The sequence below is a fragment of the Pygocentrus nattereri genome, chromosome 5, assembly GCF_015220715.1.
Source record: "Pygocentrus nattereri isolate fPygNat1 chromosome 5, fPygNat1.pri, whole genome shotgun sequence".
Taxonomy (NCBI): Eukaryota; Metazoa; Chordata; class Actinopteri; order Characiformes; family Serrasalmidae; genus Pygocentrus; species Pygocentrus nattereri.
The window spans coordinates 27,910,599-27,936,553 of record NC_051215.1 but is presented as its reverse complement, the minus strand read 5'-3'; the positions used below and the strand labels follow the sequence as shown (position 1 = coordinate 27,936,553).

At 38.6% G+C, this 25,955-nt stretch overlaps 1 protein-coding gene across 1 annotated transcript in view; it reads left to right on the top strand.

The window, feature by feature from the left end:
- The window catches only part of LOC108420861 (synapse differentiation-inducing gene protein 1), a 38,806-nt gene extending 14,020 nt beyond the window's left edge, over positions 1–24,786 (top strand). The window contains exons 3-4 of the mRNA XM_017690420.2: positions 2,342–2,479; positions 23,784–24,786. Of these exons, the coding sequence (XP_017545909.1) occupies positions 2,342–2,479; positions 23,784–23,942 (297 nt within the window). The 3' untranslated portion in view covers positions 23,943–24,786. The remainder of the gene's footprint in view (positions 1–2,341; positions 2,480–23,783) is intronic.
- The last annotated feature ends 1,169 nt before the right edge of the window (positions 24,787–25,955 follow it).

Genomic DNA, 25,955 nt, shown 5'->3' with positions numbered 1-25,955 from the left:
CCCCCTGTCCATAATCTTTCTAATGATGATTAAGATTCATTAAATACTCTGTTAGCCTGTTACTGGTCGTTATCTGTCATCTCCTCATTTGGGCTGCAGACTGAGTGACGCTGCTGTTCTGTACATGCAAAACACAGCTTTTAGATATTCATCTAATGTAACAAGCTTAAGGGGTTTATGCACAGAGGTAAAAGAAAATAAAATGTAAATTTTATTTTGAGTATGTAAATATGATTTGTTTGCCTTTGATTTCCTGTCTCAGTGATGCATGTTCCATTGAGTGTGTGTAAAATGCCCCACACTGGTGCTGGGCTTCGGTCTCTCTGCCTCTCCAACACCTACACTGTTGCAGCAGGGTTTCCATAATGCATTGTAGGGGGACACAGTCTATTAAAAAAAGATTTATGTTGCCATGACACATGAGGCTCAGAACGATTGCAGGATACCATTGCAGGGTATTGTATAAGCCAGAGAGGAAGGGAGGGAGGAAGGGAGGGAGGGAAAGAGGGAAAGGGAAAGAGAGAGAGAGAGAGAGAGAATTTTGTGTAGCAGCTGCAATGAAATACATCCTTGTCTGTAAACATATGCAGAAGGCCATCTAGGTGCAAACCGGTGGTGTGAGAGGGAGGTCATGCAAGCTGTTAGTGCCTTTCCATACATGTGGTAAGGTGAAAGTGCCATCTGGAGTTCGCAGATGTATATGTAACTACGGCGGCTCAAACCGAAGGGACTGAAATGACAAAAAAGTGACAAAAATCAGTCCTCTTGAATAACCGCCACCCTCTTATCCATTCCATTTGGATTAATGTCATGTGATATCATTTAAAGGGGCCCATATCAAACCAAAAATTTTCCTTAGTTTTTCTAAGGGCTCATATCAGCCTTTTGTTGTATTTTACTTTTATTAGGTCCACTTCTAACATTACTGTGGTTTGATGCACCAAAAAATGCTGTACATGTTAATGTACAAAAACTGTACATTGGAAGTGCAATACTGGGGGTGTGTATTAATGCACACACACACACACACACACACACACACACACATATATATATATATATATATATATATATATATATATATATACACCTTTTTAAAAATGTTCTTATATATTTTTGTATTTAAGTTCAACAAGGCGGCTACGCACCTAAGATTTTCACACATCTTCACACCTGTGTAAATGTGCTGTGACAATCAATGTGACTTGATAACCCATTCATTTACATATATCCACCTACAGCAGTTTAGCTTCACCCATTCACTCTAAAATCATAAGAAGTGTTTTAACATTTTTGAATGAGATACAATACAGTGCAAGCAATGAGGACATAGAGAATAAAGGTCCAGTAACAAAAACAGCCTGTTTAATTCTAAGGGATAAAGACAGGTTGGAAAATGGTCATGTAAACCCACACAAACATCATAATTGGGCCTCGAAGAAAAAACAAAAGAGGAGAAAAAACTGCAGGATAGGGGCCATTTAAGATGTCTGCTATGCATATTTTAATGTAACTGGAGCACCCTGACTTCCACTCTGTTGGTTTGAACCCACTACCTCTCCATTAAATTTTTTTTTGTACTGACAACAACACAGTGTCACATTAAGAGTCATTACTGCAGTGTGGTTCACTACAAAAGGATGAAGGTTGTTTCATCAATTCGTCAAAATGTCAGGCACAATCTTTGCTTTGTTGGTCCATCTGTGCCTCCAAATCATGTTTCATTAACATTCAGAGCTTCAATACAGTATGCAAATTTCTGATATTGCTTATGACAAGTCTTTATGATGAGGGCTTTCAGGACATTCGGTGACAGTCATTCTCAAAGTAGATTACGCTCATATTCAAAAATAGATTATCTTTCCTTTCATCCAGAATCATACTTTTCAATTAGTCTGGCAGCCGCTGTCATTTGAATGGCCAATTACGCTATTGTTCTGGAGGAGTGATATTGCAAATCTGAATTTGATATACTTCAGGCAATAACATAGAACGCTCCATGTAGCATGGTGGAATAAACAGTTCTCGGAAAACAGATCTTGAAATGCTGGAGTCACAAACGAGCTGTTCACTAGGCCAAAAACACAAAAACAATTCAGAGCCTGAAATTGGGCTGGAAAGCTCTGCTGTGTGATTCACAGCTTACAAAGCTGATGACTTCCCTTCAATGTCGACCCATTAGAGTCAGAAATAGGAGGAAAGATAGCGTACATCATTTGGCCAGATATTGTAGGCAGTCATTTTATTTGGTTCAGAATGAGACATTCAAAATGGGCAGAGCTTGTCCTTGATGTTTTGTCTGATTCGGTTAGCATTTCCTGCATGTATGCTCTTTCTGCAGAGCGAGTACTCAAGTGACTCGGAGAGTGAAGACAACTTCCTTATGATGCCGCCGCGAGACCACCTGGGCCTCAGCGTCTTCTCCATGCTGTGCTGCTTCTGGCCCCTCGGCATCGCCGCCTTCTACCTGTCTCACGAGGTAAAAAGCTATCAACCACCTGCTCCATGTAATCTAATTCACCCTCTTCAGTAATATCAAAGGGTTTATATGTTACTTTATTGGTGATATATCCAGGATTCCTCACTATCAGGACACTGCCGCAACTTTAAATCTTGTGAATATTTCATTCATTATCTTAGGCCCTGCTGCTTTGTCTTTTATCCTTCCTAGGGTTATGCCTTAAAATCCTCTTCTTATATTTTTACAAATGATTTCTTACTCATAACTCATTGAAACAAGCAGAGACATTCTGATGAAAGTGCAAACTGTAACTTCTTAGTCACTACAGCATTTGTGTTTTTGAGAGGATATTTTTATTGTAATGTGATGAAAGGTTATTGTTTTGCAGGAAGAAAATCCATCCTTTATATTTGTGCCATGTTTTCTCATTATTTTTTCCTTCAAAACAAATAAAAAGTAAACTGCAATGCAAAACTGTATATAAATGGAATACATTACATAACTAACCACATAATTAACAGGGATGGATGATTAGTAGTGGGTGGTATACTGGTTCTTCCTCTGGTATGAGTTTGTCATAATCATTATGACACACATAAGCACAGATAACATGTTGTACACACCGTGCAAACCATGCTAATTTAACTGAGTGGCTGATTCAGGGTTGTTTCAGTCACATTTCAAATAAAATCAGAAAACGAGCAGCCCCTCAGTCCCCTCCCGATGTCTAGTCTGCACCATATTGTTTTTAAGGCAGTGGATAGAAAGGAATGGCTGATCTTTTGGGGTTAGCCTCAGCCTAACATGGACACCAGGCAACCTGCTGTTCTTCTGTTTTCTCTCGTACCACATGAGACGCTGCCTAATTTGGTTAGGTGCATCAAATGGTACCATGGTCAGGGACTTGTACAATAAAGTAAGCTGTGGAGCAGTTGGTGCTGAAGCATGAATGACTAATATTTTCCTAATTCCAACAGTGTCTGACAGTCGGACGTACGAGTGTATGGCAGGCACATATGAGACAAAAGACTTGAGGTATTAGACTAAGCTGAAGTTGTCTTGCTATTTGAATTTCTCATTCCACCTTAAAAGCCTTAGATGGTGCAGCAGGTACATTCAGGCACCTGTGTCCAAACATAACTGTTCCTCCATTTAAGGTGGAACAGGAAATTGGAACCAAAATCTGCCTAATATGAAGGCTTGCAGAAATTCCTGTGTGAAATTCAGCACAGTTTTCAGACCCACAGCAATAGTGAAAGCTGACATAGATTAATCTGTATATAGTTCACTTTGATTTTACTATTTTGCACAGTAAAATATTTCAGATTTATTTTGGTTGTTAAAAATGTGAAAACCCCAAAAAGTATTTTTATTTAAGCTTCTAACATTGTTTAATATGGAATATATACTGCGATATGTGATACATAACAAAACTATAACACATTTTAATTGACAAACATGCTGTCCACTGTATGGTAATACTGTCCAGTGTCAAAAGACACAAATCTTCAAATCATATTAGTACTTGCAGATAACTGTTTAAATAAAAGTAACGTTCTTTATTCTTAATGGACCTTTGTAGATGATCTGTAGACTGATACAGAGTATCAGTAGCATATCAGTGAAGTAGCAGTAGTGCAGCATCTGGATACATTGAGGTAAATATCTTGAAGATGTACTGTTTATACATTACTTACATTAAGTAGATGTGTTGTTGATGTCATATGAAGTGGACTTTATATGGTGCTTCCATTTAGCAAAACCTAATCCAAACCCTGTCCCTAATCCTAGCCCTAACCTAAACCTTAACCAAAAGCCTAATCCTAACCCTCACCCTGGCACAAAACAACAGCGATAACTCTAGATTTCTAATGCTTAACTCAGAAGTAGTTGCCGCAAACATGGAATCCTTAGAGAATCTTGTGTTTTCACTTAATTGCATGCATATAAATGCATGCAATTGCGGCTTTGAGCAGTTTACATGCCAGTGCGGCTTGCGGTTACAGAAAAAAGACGATAACTCCATCCCAGGATGACTGTGTGACAATAACGGCAGACAAAAGTGCATCTGCGCACCATCACTGTCACACTTTTAAACGCTGCAGGGCTCGAGAAGCGCAGGGAATTTCACTGACACATTATGCCATTCAGTAAAGGTGACTACTGCATGCTGCTGAGCCGAATGGGCTTTTGGTCCACTGTGTTGGACTCTCGAGTGCGGAATGAAATTGCAGAAACCCCACAAAGAGAGAAGAGGTTATATTCCTCACAAGACGACTGCGTACAGCAGAAGCAGAAAAAAAATCATATTATAATTTTACATTTTATAAATTCTGCTGCTGCTTTTAAAGTGATTTTTAAAATGAAATTTACAGAAACTTCCCTTCACTATATTTAATTAGATAAGACAGCTGATTTACACATTTTGTTTGTTTATTTGTTAGCTCCATTTACTCAGACTCATACATCAGAATCAGGCCTTCTTGGTCAAGTATAGTTCTACCACACGTGTACAGTAACACAGACGCCCATAGACTCAAGAAATGTTTTGATGGGTTTGGGCCTTGATACTTCTACTCAAGTAGATAAGTAAGAATAGTTATCTACTTTTTATTTCATTCAATTTCAATCACTAGCATTTAGCTCCTAATTCTCTTGTTTGGGTTTAATTTCATTGTTGTGTTGGTCCATCTCCTGGACTGCTTTACTGTTGCCCCTTCCTCTCACTTTGGAGCTTCAGCATTTAATTTAGACAGAAGGGATCCAAAAAGAAATAAAACAGCATCTTACAAACTTCTGATTTTGAGTCATTCCACAAGATCAGTGCCAAATGGACCAATTTCAATGTGAAAAATCACTGTTTTGTTCACCATAGCTTTAATTATATATGTATCTTACTAAAAAACAGATTTTCCCACCATTTTTGTGCCAAATAGCAATGAGAAGTGACAGTGTGGAATATTTCATGTAAAAAATGTCTGCCATGCTCCATTCCATTATATTCTTTCATACTGCCTAAAAACAAATAAATTAGGAATACAGTGTATGGCATAAGATTCATGTACATACTATACTGTAGAAAAGTAAGAGATCATCCATTTATTACATACAATCTATTCATATTTCAGTACTTGTTTCTGGAGATTCAGTATAAGATAATCTGCTTGCATAAGGAAGGAGAGAGTGAAGTAAAAATAAACAAAAAAAACAAGACCACCAGAATTGTCCCCATCCAATAAACAGCACTCACAGCTGTTTTTGTCCATCCTTCCGCTGTGACAAGGCAACTCAGTGCTGTGGGTCTGAAAGGATGTGCAGCTGTCAAGAAGGTCTTACTGTGAAAAGGAGATGGACACATCAAACAAAGAAGCTGAACAATGGACTGACCACCCCAGAGTCCAGACCTCAGCATCACTGAAAGTGTTTGGGTTTACTTGGATTGTGAGAAGCAGAAAATTTTGCCAACTTCTAAGATTGAACTTTGGAGGTGAGGAGAAATATCCCTCCAGATTACTTTGAGAAAAAAATAAAAACAAAGCAAAAAGCAAGTGTCCTCAAAAAGAACGGAAGCTGTAATAAAGGCAAAAGCTCAAACTAAATACGGAAATGCTGAAAAACTGTATGTGAAACTTAGTGATGGAGGCTTCTGCTGTTTTTCCTGTCTCTGAAAAATGAATAACTCGTACCCAAAAGTAATTAAGTAAATGAAGGGTCTATGACTTTTGCATAGTACATGTAAAGAAACCGTAAATTTTGTTGCAAGTGCCCACCATGCGAACATTTCAGCTGAAAGGCAGGGCAAGTTTATTTATATAGCACCTTTCATACACTGCTGTCATTCAAAATGCTTACAAATGAGAAAATGCGGTCAGAAGAAAATAAGAAATGTGGTGTGATATAAAATAATATAGGTGTGAATTCAATGACTCATACATACAATTTAGTAACTGAAAACACTCACAATGTAATTTTAAGGATGAAAAAACAGTTTATTTCACAAAAAGCCCAGATGTCAGATAGCTGTCAAATGCCAAACTTGTGCTCAGTGCTCCACAACTTCATTTGTACTATATGCGACTCTATTGCTAAGTTTTCATTAGGGTAGATTGGTCTGACTTTTTCACCAGCCTACTACTCTCTCTGTCTCACACACACACACACACACACACACACACACACACACACACACACACACACACACACACACACACACACACACACACACACACTCTGCTCTCTGTCATTCTGCACATCACGACTCAACACCTACAGCTCTCTAACTCTCCATCTGAAAGGAAAGAAAAAAGCTCTCCCCAGTCTGGCGCTAGCCACTAAGCCCACGCCAAAATCAATTCCCTAAAACCCCCCACTGCAAAGCCTCGTTACATGTCAGAGTGAAAACAGAACGAGCCTCCGGAGTAATTTTTGTGAGGTTTTAGTGGGCGCCCCCTGCTCAAGCTACATGACTATGCCCAATGCCCTACGGTATTTACATTTGTTTAACATTTTGAATTGGTGCATAATGTCAGCCTCTATTATGGAAAGGTGCTCTATTCAGCCACTCTACTGCTGCCTTTGATTTTGGCAGAAAACAGAAAATCAAAAGGGCTTTTTTTTTTGCTTGACTGATAAGAGACACCATGAGAATAGACAGCAGATTTAAATCAATGGACAAATTAAGTGTGGTTACATGATGTTGGCTTTTTGTTAAAGGGTAAATCTCATACATAAAGACTGGTTGGCTTTTTTGCAAGAGTGTGAGCTTGAGAAAGCTATTTTGTGGGTGCTTAACATGTATGAATGCACTCAAACCCCATTTCGTGACAGAATGGTGTTCTGACTCAGATCTGAGTGCATTAAGTGAAGTGTCTATTCTGTTGAATGCACTAGAAGTTCAACCTATAGCTTTTTCAGCCAATAAAAAGTCACTGGACTGCAGCAGACGCATACGCGGAGATAAGAGACTTTTATTGAGGGCAAATCCAGGGTCGTGGTCATGACAGTCCAGGTTCAAAGATCCAACATGGATAGAATGAGGGACAAACATGACGAAATACAACCAAACAAACAAATCCAAACTATACAAACAGCACGGCTTTCAAAAAAGACAACAATTCAAACAACTACAACATCTCAAACACAATTCATACATACAAACAAAGACCAAAACAGACCCGGGCAAACACGGGCCTTATATAACACAGGAATGACAAGGGACAGGTGGGAAACAGGTGGGAAGAACAGGTGCTGGACTAAAGCAAAACAAAGAAAACACGTGGACTAGACCAAAACACAACACAAACACATGGACAGGACTGGGAGGGGCCACCCAGCGTCCACCCAGTCTCCACAGTAATGACTATCAGTAAACTGTGCGTTTGGGACATTAAGGCAGCCAAGAAGCTCCACAATCGATAATAAAAGTGAGGTTTCACTTTCTAATTTTCTTCAAACCTTGATGGCATTCATTTGGATATGTTACACTCTTAAAAAAGATGGTTCTTCGAGTTTTTTGCAGTAAAGGGAATGGTTCTTTTTAGCTCTATATAGAACCATTTAATGCTTAAATGATTCTACAGACTAATAGAGAAAGTGTTGTATATTGAAAGTTCTACATAGCACCAAAAAGGATTCTTCTGTTGTTTCTAACTTGATGTCATAACAACAAAGGAACCCTATTTGGTGCTATTTAGAACCTTTTTCAAAAAGGTTCTACATAGAACCGTCTACAACACATTCTCTGTCAATCTGAGAATAGTGTAGACTACTCAACATGAATTATATTTAATATTAATATTAAAATGACATTTAGTGGGCTTAGTTTAAACCGGTCACTAATGTACAGTTTAGCATGTTAGTTAATGAAACTCGAATATAAGGTAGAATAATGACTGATACCCATCTAGTGAGACTGCTAATGTCAGCCATTCATTGTGAGATAGGTGTCTAAATGTTTATTGTTTTTTTGTGGAAGTCCAAGAACAGAAAGGCAATTTTAAAGGTGTATTTCAATGTGAAAATGCACCAGAAAAAGGCAGGTTATGATGCTTTTTGTGACAAAAACCAAATGGTTCCTCCAGTAAAACTTGGCCATTTCCATCCCTGGTACTTAACAACTCTTCTGTAGAAGGTAGGACAGACTTCAAAACGAATCACACTCTGGGTCAGAGGCTTTCAGATTGATTTCAGAGTCTCAGGAGAGGCTTAAAAGGTCACTCAGCTTATAATTGGTTTCCACTGTTTTTTTTAAGGATTTCATTAATTGTGTCCTTTTAGGAATCACAAAGCAATCAGTAGGAAGCAAACTATAATGACAAATAGGCCATCAAATCAGGATGTCAAGGGTGCCTTTTATCTAATGTGGTCTTTTTTCTTTTCAAACCACACCTTTCCCCATGTTTTCCATCCAGGATGCACTGTTGTCTTGTGAAGCCTCTGGGAATTAAATTAATAATTAACTAGTAAAAGGTAATAGTCATTTCAGAAACTCATGACATGGAGGAGTTTCTGTAACAAATACAGATCTTTCCAGCATTAGACCTCTGGTACTGAACACTTCAATAATACTTGAATACTTGAATGATTCAGAAATAAATTTAAGTAAAAATGTATTGTTTTATATAAAACCATAGACTACATTAGTTGCAGATAATCATTTAACCTCTTTAATGTCTCCAGTGTATAGTAAGTTTTTAAAAAATTTCCCATTTGCTTGAACGCCACCTGGCATCTTTTTGTTTTGTTTTGTTTTGGTGGTGCGGTCCCATAGAATGTTGTTGGGGAGGGGGTGGGAGCACAAGCACAAGTTTGGAGTGCATGCTGGGAACCGTAGTGCAGCTCATAGTGAAATGGGCTAATATTTATAAACATCCATCCATTTTCTAATCCGCTTCTCCGTCAGGGTCGCAGGGGGGTGCTGGAGCCTATCCCAGCAGTCTTCGGGCGGAAGGCAGGATACACCCTGGACAGGTCGCCAGTCCATTGCAGGGCATATTTATAAACTATTAAAATAATTTTAATGAAATAAAATAAAAAACAGGATTGTGCCACAGACCTGACTTGGCCCACAGGCCTTGTGTTTGACACATGGATTCTTAACTCTCAGCAGAACTTAAGTGAAGTTCTGCTTCTGATTTTGCAAAACCTCTGTATACTTAAATAGCCAATATTTAAACAAAGTTATGTGGAAAAGGGCCATTCTAGAGAAACTTACCAGTTCAGAGTCACAGCCGTGTTGATAACCAGGCGTCCGAAGCAATTAATATTATACTGGAATTCCCTTTTAACCAGAGCATTATTCAGAAGGTCTTACACATTGATGTGTGAAATGATTTTGCTTTTAGCTTATTTTTAGCAAGCACTTTTCAAAACATTATGGAAAACCATGCAACGAGACAGATGGCTATTTCATTGAGGCAGTCTGTTCTTGCTTCTAACATGGTTTGCTTGGAATATCAACAGGATTTCCTGACAACTACTTGAGCCATATATTCTCATTCTGCTCCCACTGCGCTCAAACAGCCTTAACACCTATGAATTTTTATGTCACAGACTCACCTGCTTTGAAAGATCCATTACTACAATGCAAGATCTATTCCGTTTCTGAGATATATGCCCACTGTGTCCTTCAACTTTAATAGCTATGATCCACTAGGAATATACCTCTATCAGTCTAGATCCTCTGCCCAAACTCCCTCTTATGAAACAAAACCTCACTAGACACTTCATGTCACCCCATAAATCAAATTAGCTTGAGCAAAATGGCACTTGTTAAAATAAATGTCACACAAGCCATCAAATATGTTTCCGAAGTGTTTTGTCTTTCTGGAAATGGGGTGCCTCTGCACTAAGTCCCAAGCAATTACTGAGTTCAGGAGAAAGAGGCCTTACAAATGCTGTTCCTCATATGTCCTGAAACTGAACTGTAACAATCTGTTTTTGCTAAGCTTGTGTGCATAATCTGATTCATTGCTTTTAGATCGTGCTCGAACACAAATGGGGTAAGCTCTTTATGTAACATTTTGGCTTGCGAGAGTGCGAGAGTGGGCCTTATAAGGCGTAAGCTTAAATAAATACCTTCCCTGGACAATAGGTGGACATATCCAACAAATCAGTATAACGTATACACTGCGTATGTCTATGCACGTCTGTGGGTGTTTCTCATGCTCTTTTTTATCCAGCTGTTCTGTTTCATCATATTTTGATATGTGGGCCTGTTACAGTTCTTACATAATCGCTTGATCGAAGTTATTAAGAGCTGGCAACAGTTATTTCCACAGTTTTTACTTTTCACATGTATATGTTGATTTTGCAACAAACAGTGTGAATCAGGTGCATCTGTTGGATTGAGGCACATACATTGAAACAAAAGATAACACTAAAAATAAAAAATAAAAGCTCTAAGTTTTTACTGGTGCAATAACATCTTTAGAGGGCAGAAGTGAATAATGTTTGTTTTTCTGATGTGTGTTAATAACACCTTTAGAGGGTAACAGTGAATACTGTTTGTCTGAGTAACATTTGTTTACCTGATGTTTGTTAATAACACCAGCAATGAGTAATGTAATGAATTAACTCCGTTAGAGGGCAACAGTAAGTAATGTATATTTATTTGATGTTTGTTAATAACACTTTTAGAGGGCAGCAGTGAGTAAGCTGTGTTAATTTGATGTTTGTTAATAACACCTTTAGAGGGCGGTGCTGAGTAATGTTTGTTTATTTGATTTTTTTAATAACTCCTTTAGAGGGCGGTGCTGAGTAACGTTTGTTTATTTGATGTTTTTTAATAACTCCTTTAGAGGGCGGCAGTGAGTAACATTTGCTTATTTGATTTTTTTTAATAACTCCTTTAGAGGGCGGCGGTGAGTAACGTTTGTTTATTTGATGTTTTTTAATAACTCCTTTAGAGGGCGGCAGTGAGTAACGTTTGTTTATTTGATGTTTTTTAATAACTCCTTTAGAGGGCGGCAGTGAGTAACGTTTGCTTATTTGATGTTTTTTAATAACTCCTTTAGAGGGCGGCAGTGAGTAACGTTTGTTTATTTGAGGTTTTTTAATAACTCCTTTAGAGGGCGGCAGTGAGTAACGTTTGCTTATTTGATGTTTTTTAATAACTCCTTTAGAGGGCGGCAGTGAGTAACATTTGTTTATTTGAGGTTTTTTAATAACTCCTTTAGAGGGCGGCAGTGAGTAACGTTTGTTTATTTGATGTTTTTTAATAACTCCTTTAGAGGGCGGCAGTGAGTAACATTTGTTTATTTGATGTTTTTTAATAACTCCTTTAGAGGGCGGCAGTGAGTAACGTTTATTTATTTGATGTTTTTTAATAACTCCTTTAGATGGCGGCAGTGAGTAACGTTTGTTTATTTGATGCTTTTTAATAACTCCTTTAGAGGGCGGCAGTGAGTAACGTTTGTTTATTTGATGTTTTTTAATAACTCCTTTAGAGGGCGGCAGTGAGTAACGTTTGTTTATTTGATGTTTTTTAATAACTCCTTTAGAGGGCGGCAGTGAGTAACGTTTATTTATTTGATGTTTTTTAATAACTCCTTTAGAGGGCGGCAGTGAGTAACGTTTGTTTATTTGAGGTTTTTTAATAACTCCTTTAGAGGGCGGCAGTGAGTAACATTTGCTTATTTGATTTTTTTTAATAACTCCTTTAGAGGGCGGCGGTGAGTAACGTTTGTTTATTTGATGTTTTTTAATAACTCCTTTAGAGGGCGGCAGTGAGTAACGTTTGTTTATTTGATGTTTTTTAATAACTCCTTTAGAGGGCGGCAGTGAGTAACGTTTGCTTATTTGATGTTTTTTAATAACTCCTTTAGAGGGCGGCAGTGAGTAACATTTGTTTATTTGAGGTTTTTTAATAACTCCTTTAGAGGGCGGCAGTGAGTAACATTTGTTTATTTGAGGTTTTTTAATAACTCCTTTAGAGGGCGGCAGTGAGTAACGTTTGTTTATTTGATGTTTTTTAATAACTCCTTTAGAGGGCGGCAGTGAGTAACGTTTGTTTATTTGATGTTTTTTAATAACTCCTTTAGAGGGCGGCAGTGAGTAACGTTTGTTTATTTGAGGTTTTTTAATAACTCCTTTAGAGGGCGGCAGTGAGTAACGTTTGTTTATTTGATGTTTTTTAATAACTCCTTTAGAGGGTGGCAGTGAGTAACGTTTGTTTATTTGATGTTTTTTAATAACTCCTTTAGAGGGCGGCAGTGAGTAACATTTGTTTATTTGAGGTTTTTTAATAACTCCTTTAGAGGGCGGCAGTGAGTAACGTTTGTTTATTTGATGCTTTTTAATAACTCCTTTAGAGGGCGGCAGTGAGTAACGTTTGTTTATTTGATGTTTTTTAATAACTCCTTTAGATGGCGGCAGTGAGTAACGTTTGTTTATTTGATGCTTTTTAATAACTCCTTTAGAGGGCAGCAGTGAGTAACGTTTGCTTATTGATGCTTGATAACAGCTTAGAGGCTTATAACATCTAACATCAAATAACAGCTTATTTGTTCATTTAAGCTGAGCTATTTCCATTGTCAGTGGAAGTGGAAAGATACAAGACAGTTAATCAGCCAATCTACCCACTTTAGACTTGTACTTTAATGGTTGCAACAGATGAACAGAAACGACAATAACATTGTTACGCAGTTATTTACGTGCCAGCATCTGTATCTCCGTACCTGTATCTCCATGCAAAAGCTTGTAGTGATGCTGGACCACCATGCAGAATCATTCCATAAGATGTATTGTGCGCACTGCAGTGATACAATCTGATGCAAGCTCATGTTAAATGCTGGAGATGCACTGAAGTGGCTGCTTGATGGATCCTTGAAGTGCATTTTGCCCTTTTTAGAGCAAAATCATTTTCATTTTCATTTTATCTTCCCCCTGTATCTTCAACAGCGCCATTGCGTCATTGTTAATTAGCTTAGCTTTGATTCGATGTTAATTAGGCATGCATAAAGTGCAGCAGTAATTACTAAGTACAGGTCCTCAGCTGGGCAGAACAATAGGATTGTTAATCATGTTTGCATAGCAAGTGTCCACATTAGCAGCAGGGGAAAGAAATCAACAGTTTTTTAATAAAACCCCAATTCATGTGCTGCTATTGTTTGACTGTGATTGCTTTAATTGAATCTTTGCTGAGAAAAGGCCTGTTTGAGAGAGCTTTATTCCAAAGTTCATATTAAACTCTCAACCTACTAGGCCTGTCTGATTTAAGACATGGACCATTCTATCAAAATAGTTCAAAGTGCAGTTCCACAGTAAAAAAAAAAAAATTAAAACAATCAACTGTTCAGTCCTTAGAAATTTACAAGGATTGTTGTATAATCTGCTTAAATGCAATGCCTTAACTGAGATGGTAATAGGGTGCTTTCTTTTGAGAGTTGTTTGTCCCAAACCCTAACCTCTAAATTTATGCATGTGAAAATAATACTCGCAATTTTTTTCAATGGTTTTCAAAAGATTTTTCATTTTTTAAGTGAGGTTGAAAGATTTAGATTGATTATTAATTGAATTTTTATATAAAAAAAACTTGCTATCATACATTTTCATGCCACTACCTGAAACAGAATGTTTTAGATTATAGGCAGAGACTTGTTTCAGCCACGCCCCTGAATTTTAGAGCAGGAAGTGAGACTGCATCTCTGTCTTTCATGGCCACAAGGTGGGCAGTTAGATCCCATTTGTAATGCCGGGGAGCGATGAGGAGGCGGACACATATGCTGAGAAGAGTCATGGTCAAAACGGTCCAGTGTCAGAGAGCCAACACGGAGAGCAGAAGAGACAGACATAACAAAATAGAAACACAGAAATCCAAACACCAAACAAAACCATACATCAAACACTTCAAACAATACATCAAACACTTCGAACAATACATCAAACAAAGACCAGCAAGAGACTAGGGAAAACACAGGGCTCAAATACAACAGGGATAACGACAGTTAACATGACACAGGTGGAAAACAGGGGGTTACAATCGGGGTGGAGTCAAGAAACAAGGGGGCGGGACATGGAAGAATTAAAAGAAAGAAAGGACATGGACAAGTAAACAAAAGCACATGGAAGATTGAAACCAACAGAAAAGCACATTGGTGACTGGGAGGAGCCAATCGTGACACCACTGCTTTGAAGTAAATGTGAAAATCAGTGTGTAACATTAATGTGTCACTACTGAAACATGTTCTGCTATATACTTTTTTGTGTTTTAATGAAATATATGATGACTTTGTGTGTACAGCCATTCAAAGCTGTGTTTGCTAGTCATGAGTTTTGCTCAAGATTAGATAAAATTATCATCACCAAAACAGTCACTACTGAAACATTTGGTAAAGGTTTGGAGGCATTAATATTGTTTTGACAGTGACAAACAATGTTTCATCATTCATTTTCATAATCAAACAAAATGCAGGGCCATTTAAAGCAAAGGGATTTTAGTCGAGGTCCAAGCCGTGCTTTTAATTCTGACTGTGTACCCATTCAGTTGAATTGATTGTATGTAGAAGAAACAATCCACCCTCCTTGATCCACCACACATACAGTACTGTGTGAAAGTCACCCAAGACACATTTTCAAAATCTATTTATTTGTGCAGTATGTGTTTATTTGCTGAGAAAAGTGTTCATATTTGAATAAACAAAATTTATAGAATATGCATTAATGATTTATATATATATATATATATATATATATATATATATATATAAATAATGATTTTCTGGATGATGTGTGTTTGTTTTACCATTTTCAAACCTCTCCTCGTAGTTATACATATAATGTATAACTACATTATATGTAGTTAAAAAGCAACTCCTGGCTTGACCAATCAGAGCTTCATGAAATTGTGCTCATGATGTAATTGATGATATTAACAAGTCTCTGTGGTGGCTGTGAAGGTGTCAAGGAAAAATATGGACCCAAGAAATTCTTGTTGATGTTTATTTGAATTATGAATATGACTTTATTCTAATGCATATTGTGATAAACTCACTGCTGAGGTAAATTGTTTAAAAATTTGTTTAGATACTGTAGATCTACTGTAGATAAACACATAGCAGGTTTTTACAGACCTGCTCACTAATAGGTGAGTCCGAACACAGACGCTGTCCTATGTGGACCTGGACCTATAACTGATAAACTATGGAGAATCATTTAATTACGACAGGGTCCTGTTTTAATCAGCATAACTTTTCAAGTCATTACAGTACCGGTTTAGTGGGCGGGAGACTCACAGACCAATCACATCCTTTATAAAAATCACGTGACGCTACTCAGCCAATCAGATCTGTGCGTTACGATGAGTACTGAGACTCGAGTGAGTGACACACACAGGGGAGGGAAAGGGGAGAAACAGCAGTCAGAGAAGAAAGTGAGGGAAGTTATTTCACATGAAGTTCTCTAAAAAGAGACAATAAATGTTGTTGAAATCTGACTGAATTGTTCTTTATTTGATTAGACTTTCAGTTGTTGGCTGTATAAGATGTTGATATAACTACTAGGCCACTTCAGTAAACAGTATAAGGTACAGAGCCATAATGCAAGATAGGCATTATGATGTTCCAGACCTTTGATTGAGGAAATTTTCTCTAACTGGACATTATTGAATTTTAATGAAATACCCCTGTGATAGATATTCACTGTTTGCTTTGTTTTACTGGCCAGTGTATTTTTAGCAGTGCTGACCTATTACTTGACAGGCATGCAGAATACATTGTGCTTAGATATTTTGTATGAAATGCCACTAGCAATCAGTAAAAGCTGAACAAACTATACAGTCACATAAAATGTGTGCATGCGCGCATGCTAATGTGAATGCTTTGGAGCTTTTATGAGATGATCACATTAAGCTTAGATTAACAGTATTTTGTTGCCTGGCCTCAATGTGTCCTGACACTGTCTGTAGTTATTATCTCCCCTTTTTGCATGGTGTGCATGGTGGAAAGTGAGTGAAGAATACACTGTGTTTGCGCATATCCTTCATTAGGGGAGGCATGTTTGGGGGGTCCACCAAACCACACTAATCGCAAGAGAATCAGACCCAAGTTTCCGCTGTATTGAAATTTCACCTCTGGGCATTTTCAGTAACAAGAGTTCAAAAGCAGAGAAAAAAGCAATCCATAATATATGGAGAGAAATCCTATTACTGAGAGCAAGTCATTTTTTTTTCCTTCTCTCTACGAGGATAACAAATAATTCCTTTTACATATCGGTGGAGCAGTTTTATCCCTCCTTAAGGAGATTATTCCTTTTGTTTAGCTTTCCGAAGCCTCCTAAATGTCAGCTACAAGCTCACATACAGGATTTTCTGTCAGTATTTTTGAGAGGTTTTGTTTTTTACATTCTGCTCATGACGGTGCACCAAGCAACAGTTCAAATCTCATGTTTTGCTGTGAGGAATGTTCTCCTGTGTCAGTCCAGGTCAGTCAGCACAGGAGTCAATAAATTATTATAATTTTGCGGCCTGAATTTTACATCTGCATATGACTGGGTTTTGGTTCTAAATCTTTCTCCTCATAGCCTCGTCCCTGAAAGGCAGTAATGCTGGAATGTGAATTGATTTCTCCTGCTTGGTCATGAACAGAGGATGCTACCAAAACCAGCACAGTTGTGGTCCCCGAGCGAATTATGTATCGTTTCCAGAGTCAAGAACATTTGAGCGATATGCCAGGGAAATAAATGGATCACAGAGCCAGAGATAATGACTTGCTGGCCTGCCTTTTGGATTCAAGGGCTAAAATTTATGCCCTGGCAGAAGGCATTACACAAATCTTCTTGACTGGGTGTGTATTGAGAAGCTACAAAAAGACTACGAGGGAGGCGTCTGTGTACCAGCGAGGCTTCCAGGACGGCCTGCTGGATTGTTTACTTGTTAGCTTTTCAAACAATGCATCATGATAATATCGCTGAGAATTTTATTACATCACCTCCTCAGTAATGGAAAGGATGAATTCTGCCCCTCCCATCCCCTTGCAGATGCTGTATGCCCCCAGATGCGAAAATATACAAGTCTAGCAACTATTAAGCTCCATTGTACATCATCACGGATGTAAATGGCCCATATTCTACAGTTTTTTAGTAGATTTCTTGAGGTCCACTTACAACTTTTGTGGGGTTTTATGCACCAATAACAGTGCTAATTCATTTTTAAATAACCGTTTTACAGTTTTTTGAGGTCTGCTTACAACATTTGTGTGGTTTTGCACCAATTAATTAGGACTATTTTGCACAGTCCTATTTCATTTTAACATTTTAACATTTTATAACCTCAGAATTAAACATGCTTTCATGTTGCTATGGTAACATTGATACAGACTGATATATTTAGATGATCTCTGTTCAGATTGTACTGTACTGTGTTTTATATAAAAAGGAGACCAGTTTCTCTGCTGAGTTTAATCCAGTAGCTTTTATTTGCCCAAGCTCTATACAGAAATTTTTCATTTTATAGAAATAAAGCATTTAGGTTCGGCCTTCTTGCACATATGAAAAGTGTAAAGCTGGTGCAAGGAAATGAATAACGACATAAAAATGATTATTTTAGAGGTACCAACCATTTTTCGAATAGTACATGAAAACGAGGACCAACGACAACTACTGGTTGTTGTATTCGAGTTGATTTGCCTGTTACACACCACATAGCAATCGGATTTCAGTCTGACTAACTGCAGAGGCCTTTGATAAAGAAGTCATGGTCATTTCATGGGTTTAAAATCTCATCAGGTCACAATCCACATGAAACATCCCAAGTCACATGAAATGACCAGGTGTAAACAGGATCTAAATGTGTTGGTATTCATTACATCACAAAAGCGTTGAATTCAAAACGGCTGTTTGAAGCTCATTTTCTATATGCAGACCCCGTGTGTCAAACACAGGCCTGTGGCTCAATCTTATTCAGCTGGCAAAATGATTTTAAATTTCTATTAATATTAGGCACATTTCAGAATGAACTGCACTACAGTTCCCAGCATGCACTGCAATGTAATGTGTGCTCCAACCCCCTCCCAAAAAACAATCTATGGGACAACACCACAAAAAATTAGGTGTCTAGTATAGGCGAATGGGCAGTTTTAAAACCCTACTGTACGTTGGGGAGATTTAATAGTTATCTGCAGCTAATGTAGCCTATTGTTTTATATAAAGCAATTTGTTTTTATTTAAAATTATTTTTGAATTGCGCAAGCACTTAGTGTCTGTTTTTTGATGTTGCGGTTTTGGCATATTTTGAATAAATAATGGTCAGCTGGGGTCATGGCAAAATATTAAGAATAAAATAAAAAACAGGGCTGGTTCACAGATTTGTTGAGATTTTTTTAACATGGCCCTTTTAGTGGCTGAGTTTGACATCCCTGATGTAGACTGTGGGGGGCTGGTTTACATGTTACATCAAAATGTTATATTTTATAAAGCTAAAGAAAGTGCTCTAGTTCTTCAATGACCTGGGTCCTTTAAATCATCTGCCTGTTGTAAGGAAAAGACCACTATTACCCCCCAATTATACATGAAATGGCTACTTACTGCTTGTTGTACTTGTTCTACTTCAGACACACTAACAAAGGAAGTGGCCATGAACCTAAAGTCACATGTGCATCACTTACACTTTGGCACACAGCTCACTCTCATTCTACAACCTTGGCTGCAACCCTCAGATTCCCATCCTCTTAATTACTGCACACTCCACCGAAGGTGAAATGGATTGCAATTTCAGAATTAATTAATTACAAAGCTCACAATTAAAAATCATTCCCCCAACACCCACTAACCCAGACTGAGATCACCTTCATACTTGGTTGGGGTTTGGGTGAAGGACAAAGCAGCCAGAACACAGGATCTCACAGAAAAAGCTTTAACAGACACAGATTCATAAGGAGGCCTGTGTACAGACAATTTGGGGGGGAGGGAAAAAAAAAGCAAACATGAACATGAATTAAACATTCACAGCTTTTACATCATATTGCCATGCCACTTATAAAGACAACTAGTGTACTAATAATCATCTTTCAGCTAAAACCAAAGGTAGCAAGAGTTTTTCCAAAGGCATTAACGTTACTACCTACGCAGGGATTTGAACCTTGGCACCCAGTGTGTCAAGTCAAGTCAAAATTTACTTATATAGTGCTTTTTACAACATTTGTTGTCACAAAGCAGCTTTACAGAAAAAAGAGCCCCCATGAGCAAGCAAAAATAGGAAGAAACCTTGAGAGGAACCAAGACTCAAAAGAGGAACCCATCCTCCCTGATCAAAGCCATGACATTAGTCACTATACTGTTTAATCTTTGTGTTGTAATAGGTATTATACTACAGTTAGTTCTAGCCACACAAGCTGATTGGTTGAGAAGCGTTTTAACCGTGCTGTTATTTCGACATAACATCACGTTTTTTTCACAAACACTATCATTCTGCTAAGACACAACTTTGACAGCTGTAGGAGACGCTCAAGCCATTTGAATGTATTTACTTCTTTGCCACAAACAGAAAATGGATACTAAGTTTACAATTGACCTACAGCTGATTTGGTCAGACTCTGAATACGAGACTACACTAAATTCCCAAACCGTCATCACCACTGAGCAGCTTTTCAGTCAGCAGCTTTGACAGAAGAACCTAAACAACGTGGAATTAGCCTGAAATGAACCAAATACCATTCGCCAAACACAAAGGGCTGTAAGCTGCTTTACAGACTGTCTGGAATGCAATAACATTAATACTGATCTAGCAAAAATGAACAAACTGAGATAAACTTGATATTGCATCAGTTTTATGACTATGGCTCAGTACATACTTCAAAGGTGAGGCTTACAGGACATTGTGCAGTGAGTGAGCAGAGTCCATTACCCTGGCGTAGCAACAAGCTGCTTGTTAAGGAACTACAAGTTTGGCAGAATTATAAAATTTCTATATTTTATGCATTATGTTTGGTTGTTATTCAGAATAACCACAATATGGAATATGATGGTTTTATTGTTGGGATCTCCAGCATTCTGGTGAAATGTGGAGGTTGGCATTACTGAGAACCACAGGCTACTACATCAGAGAGGATGCACATAAGCAATGAATCTTGTAGTACTCAAAGGCTCTATTCCTGGGGTGGAGTGCATTTCACTGAAACAGATCCTGAAGAAAGGCAGAGGCAATATAAAATACTGTAGTGACCTGCTACTGACTGACACTGGTCTCTAGACATGTCATGAGGTGTGACCATGCTGATGGCCACACCAAAAAGCGTGCCCTCCAGAAAATAACTTAAATGTTATTTATGTTGTTTGTCAGTTAAAGGTAAGTGTTATTTGTGTTGTTCTGAGTGTTTTGTGTTGGGGGTTGGTCTACAGTCAGGGTCAAGACAGTGGCAAGTGTTGACCTTCACTATGAGTTCAGTGATTTGTATGTCTTTCTACCCTGGTGTTGAAAAAAGAATACCTCCCGTGGTGGAATCATGGCCTCCTCTGTGTCTTACTCTATGCTGATGTTACACTGGTGTCAGAAGTGTGATCACCAGTCAACTGGTGAGACATGGTCGTTCCATAAACTGAAAAGCACATAGTGAGAGAGGCACAGCTTGGCAGAAGACTGTGATGGCAAAGACAGCGCTGCAAGGTTTCACAAGGAAGATTGCCTGACCTGGCTGGATGGAGAGGGACAGGCTTGCCAATATCCCCATACTGCATCCAGGTGTGCTCATGCATGCAGAGAGAGGTGCATCAAATGGATGGAAGCCGACCATCATTTAGGTCAGGTCAGTCACCTGCGTCAGAGGCAGGGCCCCAGCATGTATGAGGGACGCTTATGCCAGTATTGATGGCATTGTGGGAGATGAAGTGAGCAAAAAGCAGCCAGGTGGAGGGCTGTGATTGCTTCCATGGCCCCCAGCTGCACGGGACTTGACACAGGGCATCATGTACCCTCTGAAGGCAAAGGGGTAGGGGCTCTATGAAACTTATTTTGCACAGCTCATATTATATATTTTAAAATTCTGCAACAAGAACCAATGTGGAGACTCAAACACAAATGAGTCAAATAGATGCTTTGCGCCTAAAATGAGGTTCATGCAATAGTGCAGCAACATACGCTTTAATTACTTTTACTCACTGACCCTCACTCTGTTTGTGAACACAGTAATGTGTAATCTCCACACTGTTATTCTGAACTGAATGTTGCAATGCTCTATAAGCTGTACTGATACGCTTGCGGTTGTCTCCAGGGACCCAACAGGCAGAATGCATGAATATTTCAGTGGCCCACCTGTCATCGATCACTTTCACACCAGCACACACAGCTGAACAAAACTTTCTAGAAGGAGGGAAAATTAGTGGACCAATTATCTTTATGAAGGTGGACCTGAGTGTTGGCTTCTTTTTTCCCAGCTTTTTCTCCTCTTGTTTCCACTTTTTTCAGTGTGCTCTCTTACTGAGTCAGCCCGCCTCTTCCTCGCTGTGCAATATGCCCTCTGTGTGTTGCAGAGAGAAAATGGGGCTCCCTTGAGAGAGAGAACTAGCGTGTGTATGTGCGTTTGGAAGAAAGAAAGATTGCGAGAGAGAGAAAGTGCATTTAAAACTCCTCTATTAAGCAAAAGAGAAATTCTCTACTGTTGTGAAAGTGTCCTAAATTACCCTGCGTGACATTTCGCTCTCCTCAGTCCGCTCACTTTGAGGCAGACTCTGCAGATGAAATTCCAGCAGGCGGTACAACTCACAGACCGATAAATGGGATCTGCTTGCCAATATTTACTGAGAAGTTGATTAATTTAAAGGGACCATATCCTACATTTCTGTATTTGATTTTTATCCAGAGGTTTACTCATTACATTTATGAGGATTTATGGATCAAAACAGTTGTAATTGACCATTTTCAACAGGCTCTTTTTGTTGTGCCTGGAATGCAAATAATACATGTAAATACACTCTGTTCTGATTGGCTACCCCATATTAGGCCTCATTCCAAAAGCAGCCCTGGCTTCAACATTCCTTATACCTTCATCATAAATGGGTGAAGCTAATTTGATGTAGAATTAAGGTAGATATACTGTATGTAATCTGTGTTTTCTTACATAGTGTACGGACTGGGATGGTGAATTTGGGGCCACTATTCTACATTTTTCTTGTATTTAATTTTTGTGTTTATGTGGTTTTATGTATTTTCATATGATATTTCCTAGCCTTTTTTATCCCTTAGAGTTAATTAGGCTGTTTTTGAAGACTGATATCTGTAAATGTGCTCTGTTCATGACTGGCTGCCCTGTGTTATGTATCATTTAAAAGGCAGTTTGACTGAAACAGGCTTTCATCACAAATGGGATTTGCGAAACTGGCTGAATATGTGGATATATGTAAATGCATTGTTTTTTTGTGACATTGCAGTTTATTTACCATATATGGACTGGGAGTGAATGGTTTGTTTTTTTTTGACAATATTTACATACAAATACACTAGTTTCAAATTTCTTTCAAAAATGAAATGATATGACCTTTCTACAGAGGTAAAAAGGTAAAGGGGGTGGATGAACTGGGCTGCAGATCAAAGATCATAGGATTTCCATTTGTGAAACAGGCTAAAAATGTAATCCTCTTGTGTCCACTTTTTCTTCCCTGACCCAGAGACCATTCTGATTGAGATTTTATGATTTTAGCCATGCAAGCCCACAGTAATCAGCTTTCACATCCCATGTGATGCAACTATGTTAGCTTTACCTAATATGATTGCTTGATAGATTAGAGCTATAGTCTGATAATTAACATCATCAGGTCAGGCTTAGTGTGTTGCGGCCTGTTTGATGGCTGTTTGCTTGGGCAAAAGATGTAAGCCAAAAGGCTACAGAGGGACAGCCTGGCTTTTCTCTATGACCGTTACATAATAGATTAAATAAATAGGAGAAATTTTGTTAATTTTCTTCAGACAGGTCAGAAAGAGACAACTGCCAATGAAGAGGAGGAGAAAAAAACAACATGGTGGCAGGGTGTTGAGACATAAATGAATTCATCAAAGAGAGAGAGAGAGACAGAGAGGGAGAGAGAGAGAAAGACAGAGATAGAAAGGAAAAACACTGTCGTTAATCTTGGCAACATTTCCTGAACTTCAAAGGCTCGGGAGCCCTTAGGAGAGAACTGAATCATGGCACTCTAATTATTTATGCAACTGCTCTCTAGCAGATCCCCCCGTCAGTCAGCTGCTGGAGAGTGGCCAATTAATAATTTCTACACCCTGTTTTCTCTCCTTTCTCTTTCTCCCTCATCATCTTTCCCCTCTCTTTTACCCTTGTAATATTCTCTGCTTGTCTGCTCTAACTAGGCATACTTTGATGCATCTCTCTCTCTCTTTCCTTGTCAGACGAACAAGGCGGTGACCAAAGGGGACTTTCACCAGGCCAGCTCCAGCTCCAGAAGGGCTCTCTTCCTGGCCGTGCTCTCCATCACCATCGGGACTGGCATCTATGTGGGCGTGGCGGTGGCCCTTATTGCGTACCTCTCCAAGAACAACCACTTGTAGCCTTGCCTTGCCTTGCCTCCCCGTCGTCTCTCGGCTGACTGATTGTTCTGAGTGGAATTACTCTAAGGGCCACTTAGGGGTAACACACCAAGTAACGATCCACACACTTGACTCCAGCACTTTTATGAATCACATGAAATTATTGAGTGGATCCTCATTTGTAAACACAGTGATTATTTCACTCAGTGTGAAATCATGACATTTCTTTTTCGGCACTCACTTGTTTACCGTGGTGGAGAGAAAGTGCTTTGAGGGACTATAGAAACAGTGACTTTTATATCTATTTACAAGGCAAGGACATCGGGTCAGATGGCTTTGAGCAATCACAAATACTGTATAGTATTATATAATGTGCCGATTTAACCCTTTGAACCCTCCAGTGATGTTTTCTTTTTTCTTTCGGTGGTGAGATGTGAAAAACACAATCTATCTGAAGTGCCACAGTACTCTGAAGCCTTTTTAATAAGAGCTACAATATTATAAGGTCTAGGGTCAGGGATTCCACACCACAAGAAGGGGCTTTTTTTCAATGAAATTTCAAGGGTAACATGGACACAAAGCCATAAAGATGGGCTGGAAGACTCTGGATAAGGACCTGATTGAGCAGTAACCTTTTGATCCGAGAGGGTGCGTGTATATTTGTAAACTGTCCTTGGTGAGGTACCACTTGGAATCCCCAAAACCTCTGTAACCAGGCCCAATGCTTTCAGTTTCTATTTGCCAAACTATGATTCTGTACATGCTTCCACCGTAAATGTTATGGTGTTCCACCTTTTTGGGAGATTCAGTCACCAATGGACTGCAACCTCTTGCCAAATAAATATATTCTTTTCATTCAAATGTATGCCATTTATGTGAACTTCTGTTACTTCACACTGCCTTGTTTTTGTGCTGCTCAGTGGCATCTTGGTTTCTGCTAAATGTGGTTACTAAAGTACTAGACCTCAATGCTCAAAACAAATGCATGTGCCAGAAATGGAATATGTGCACAAACACACAGGTCAGAGATCAGTTCAGCTTATATGTCACCATATAACCCAGTCATCATGAGTTCTGCATTAATGCCTGGATTCAATGCAATTTCTTGATGGAAGGCAGAAAACATCTCTATCATGCTTGATTCACTAGAAGAATATTGGCGCACTCACCCTTTTCTAATAATAGAACTGACTTCATTGTCATCATGGTACTACTGACAATACTGTTGCCTGGAAATTCAATTCAGCTGACCGCTTTCAAGATGGCCCACCTCCCTATTGTTGCTTTGTCTGTCAAACTTTCAAACTATAAAGTTTAGTAGCACAAAGGAAACTTTAGAATAACACAGTCATTCAAATTGGCTTTACAAGATGTTCAGTGCAGACATACATGTTTGAAAAAATATCAATATTGGCTAATTCAAAGCAAAAAAAAAAAAAAAGAGTTCTGACAACCATGTATACATTAATAAAATCAGGGAAATTGTTGAGACACTCAGTGTTTAGTCTAATAAGTCTAATAAGGAGGAAATGTTAGTGATTGAATCTGCCCCTTCAGATGAGCTAACATTAAAGCTAACTAAAGCCAGTCAGAGCAATGTTAGATGCTGAGCAGGGCTTGTCTTTTAGGAAACTTTAATGATAGGGTGCTTTAAAATTTATCCTCACACAGAATGTTCTTAGTCACAAATGTAAGAGCTGTACATACTGATTTACCTGTTGAATCCCATTCTGATTTAAGTTGGTTTATGCTAGTTTATGCTGGTCTGCTGCTAACATAGCTTGGTCACCCAGCATGGTCATGGTCACCACAACAAATCCTGTTGCTGGTTGTGACCAGCTATGTTGGTCTATGCTGGCCTTTCTAGCCTGGTCATCAAGTTAACTTTCAACAGCTAAGTTAAGAAAAGCTGACTAGATAACTTACTCATTTTAAAATGGTTCTTTAAAGTTGTCATAAGACATCATATTAAAATGATCTAGTACAGTAAACAGATAAAGTTGAGCTTACCTTAGACCCAGAGTCTGTCTGTTA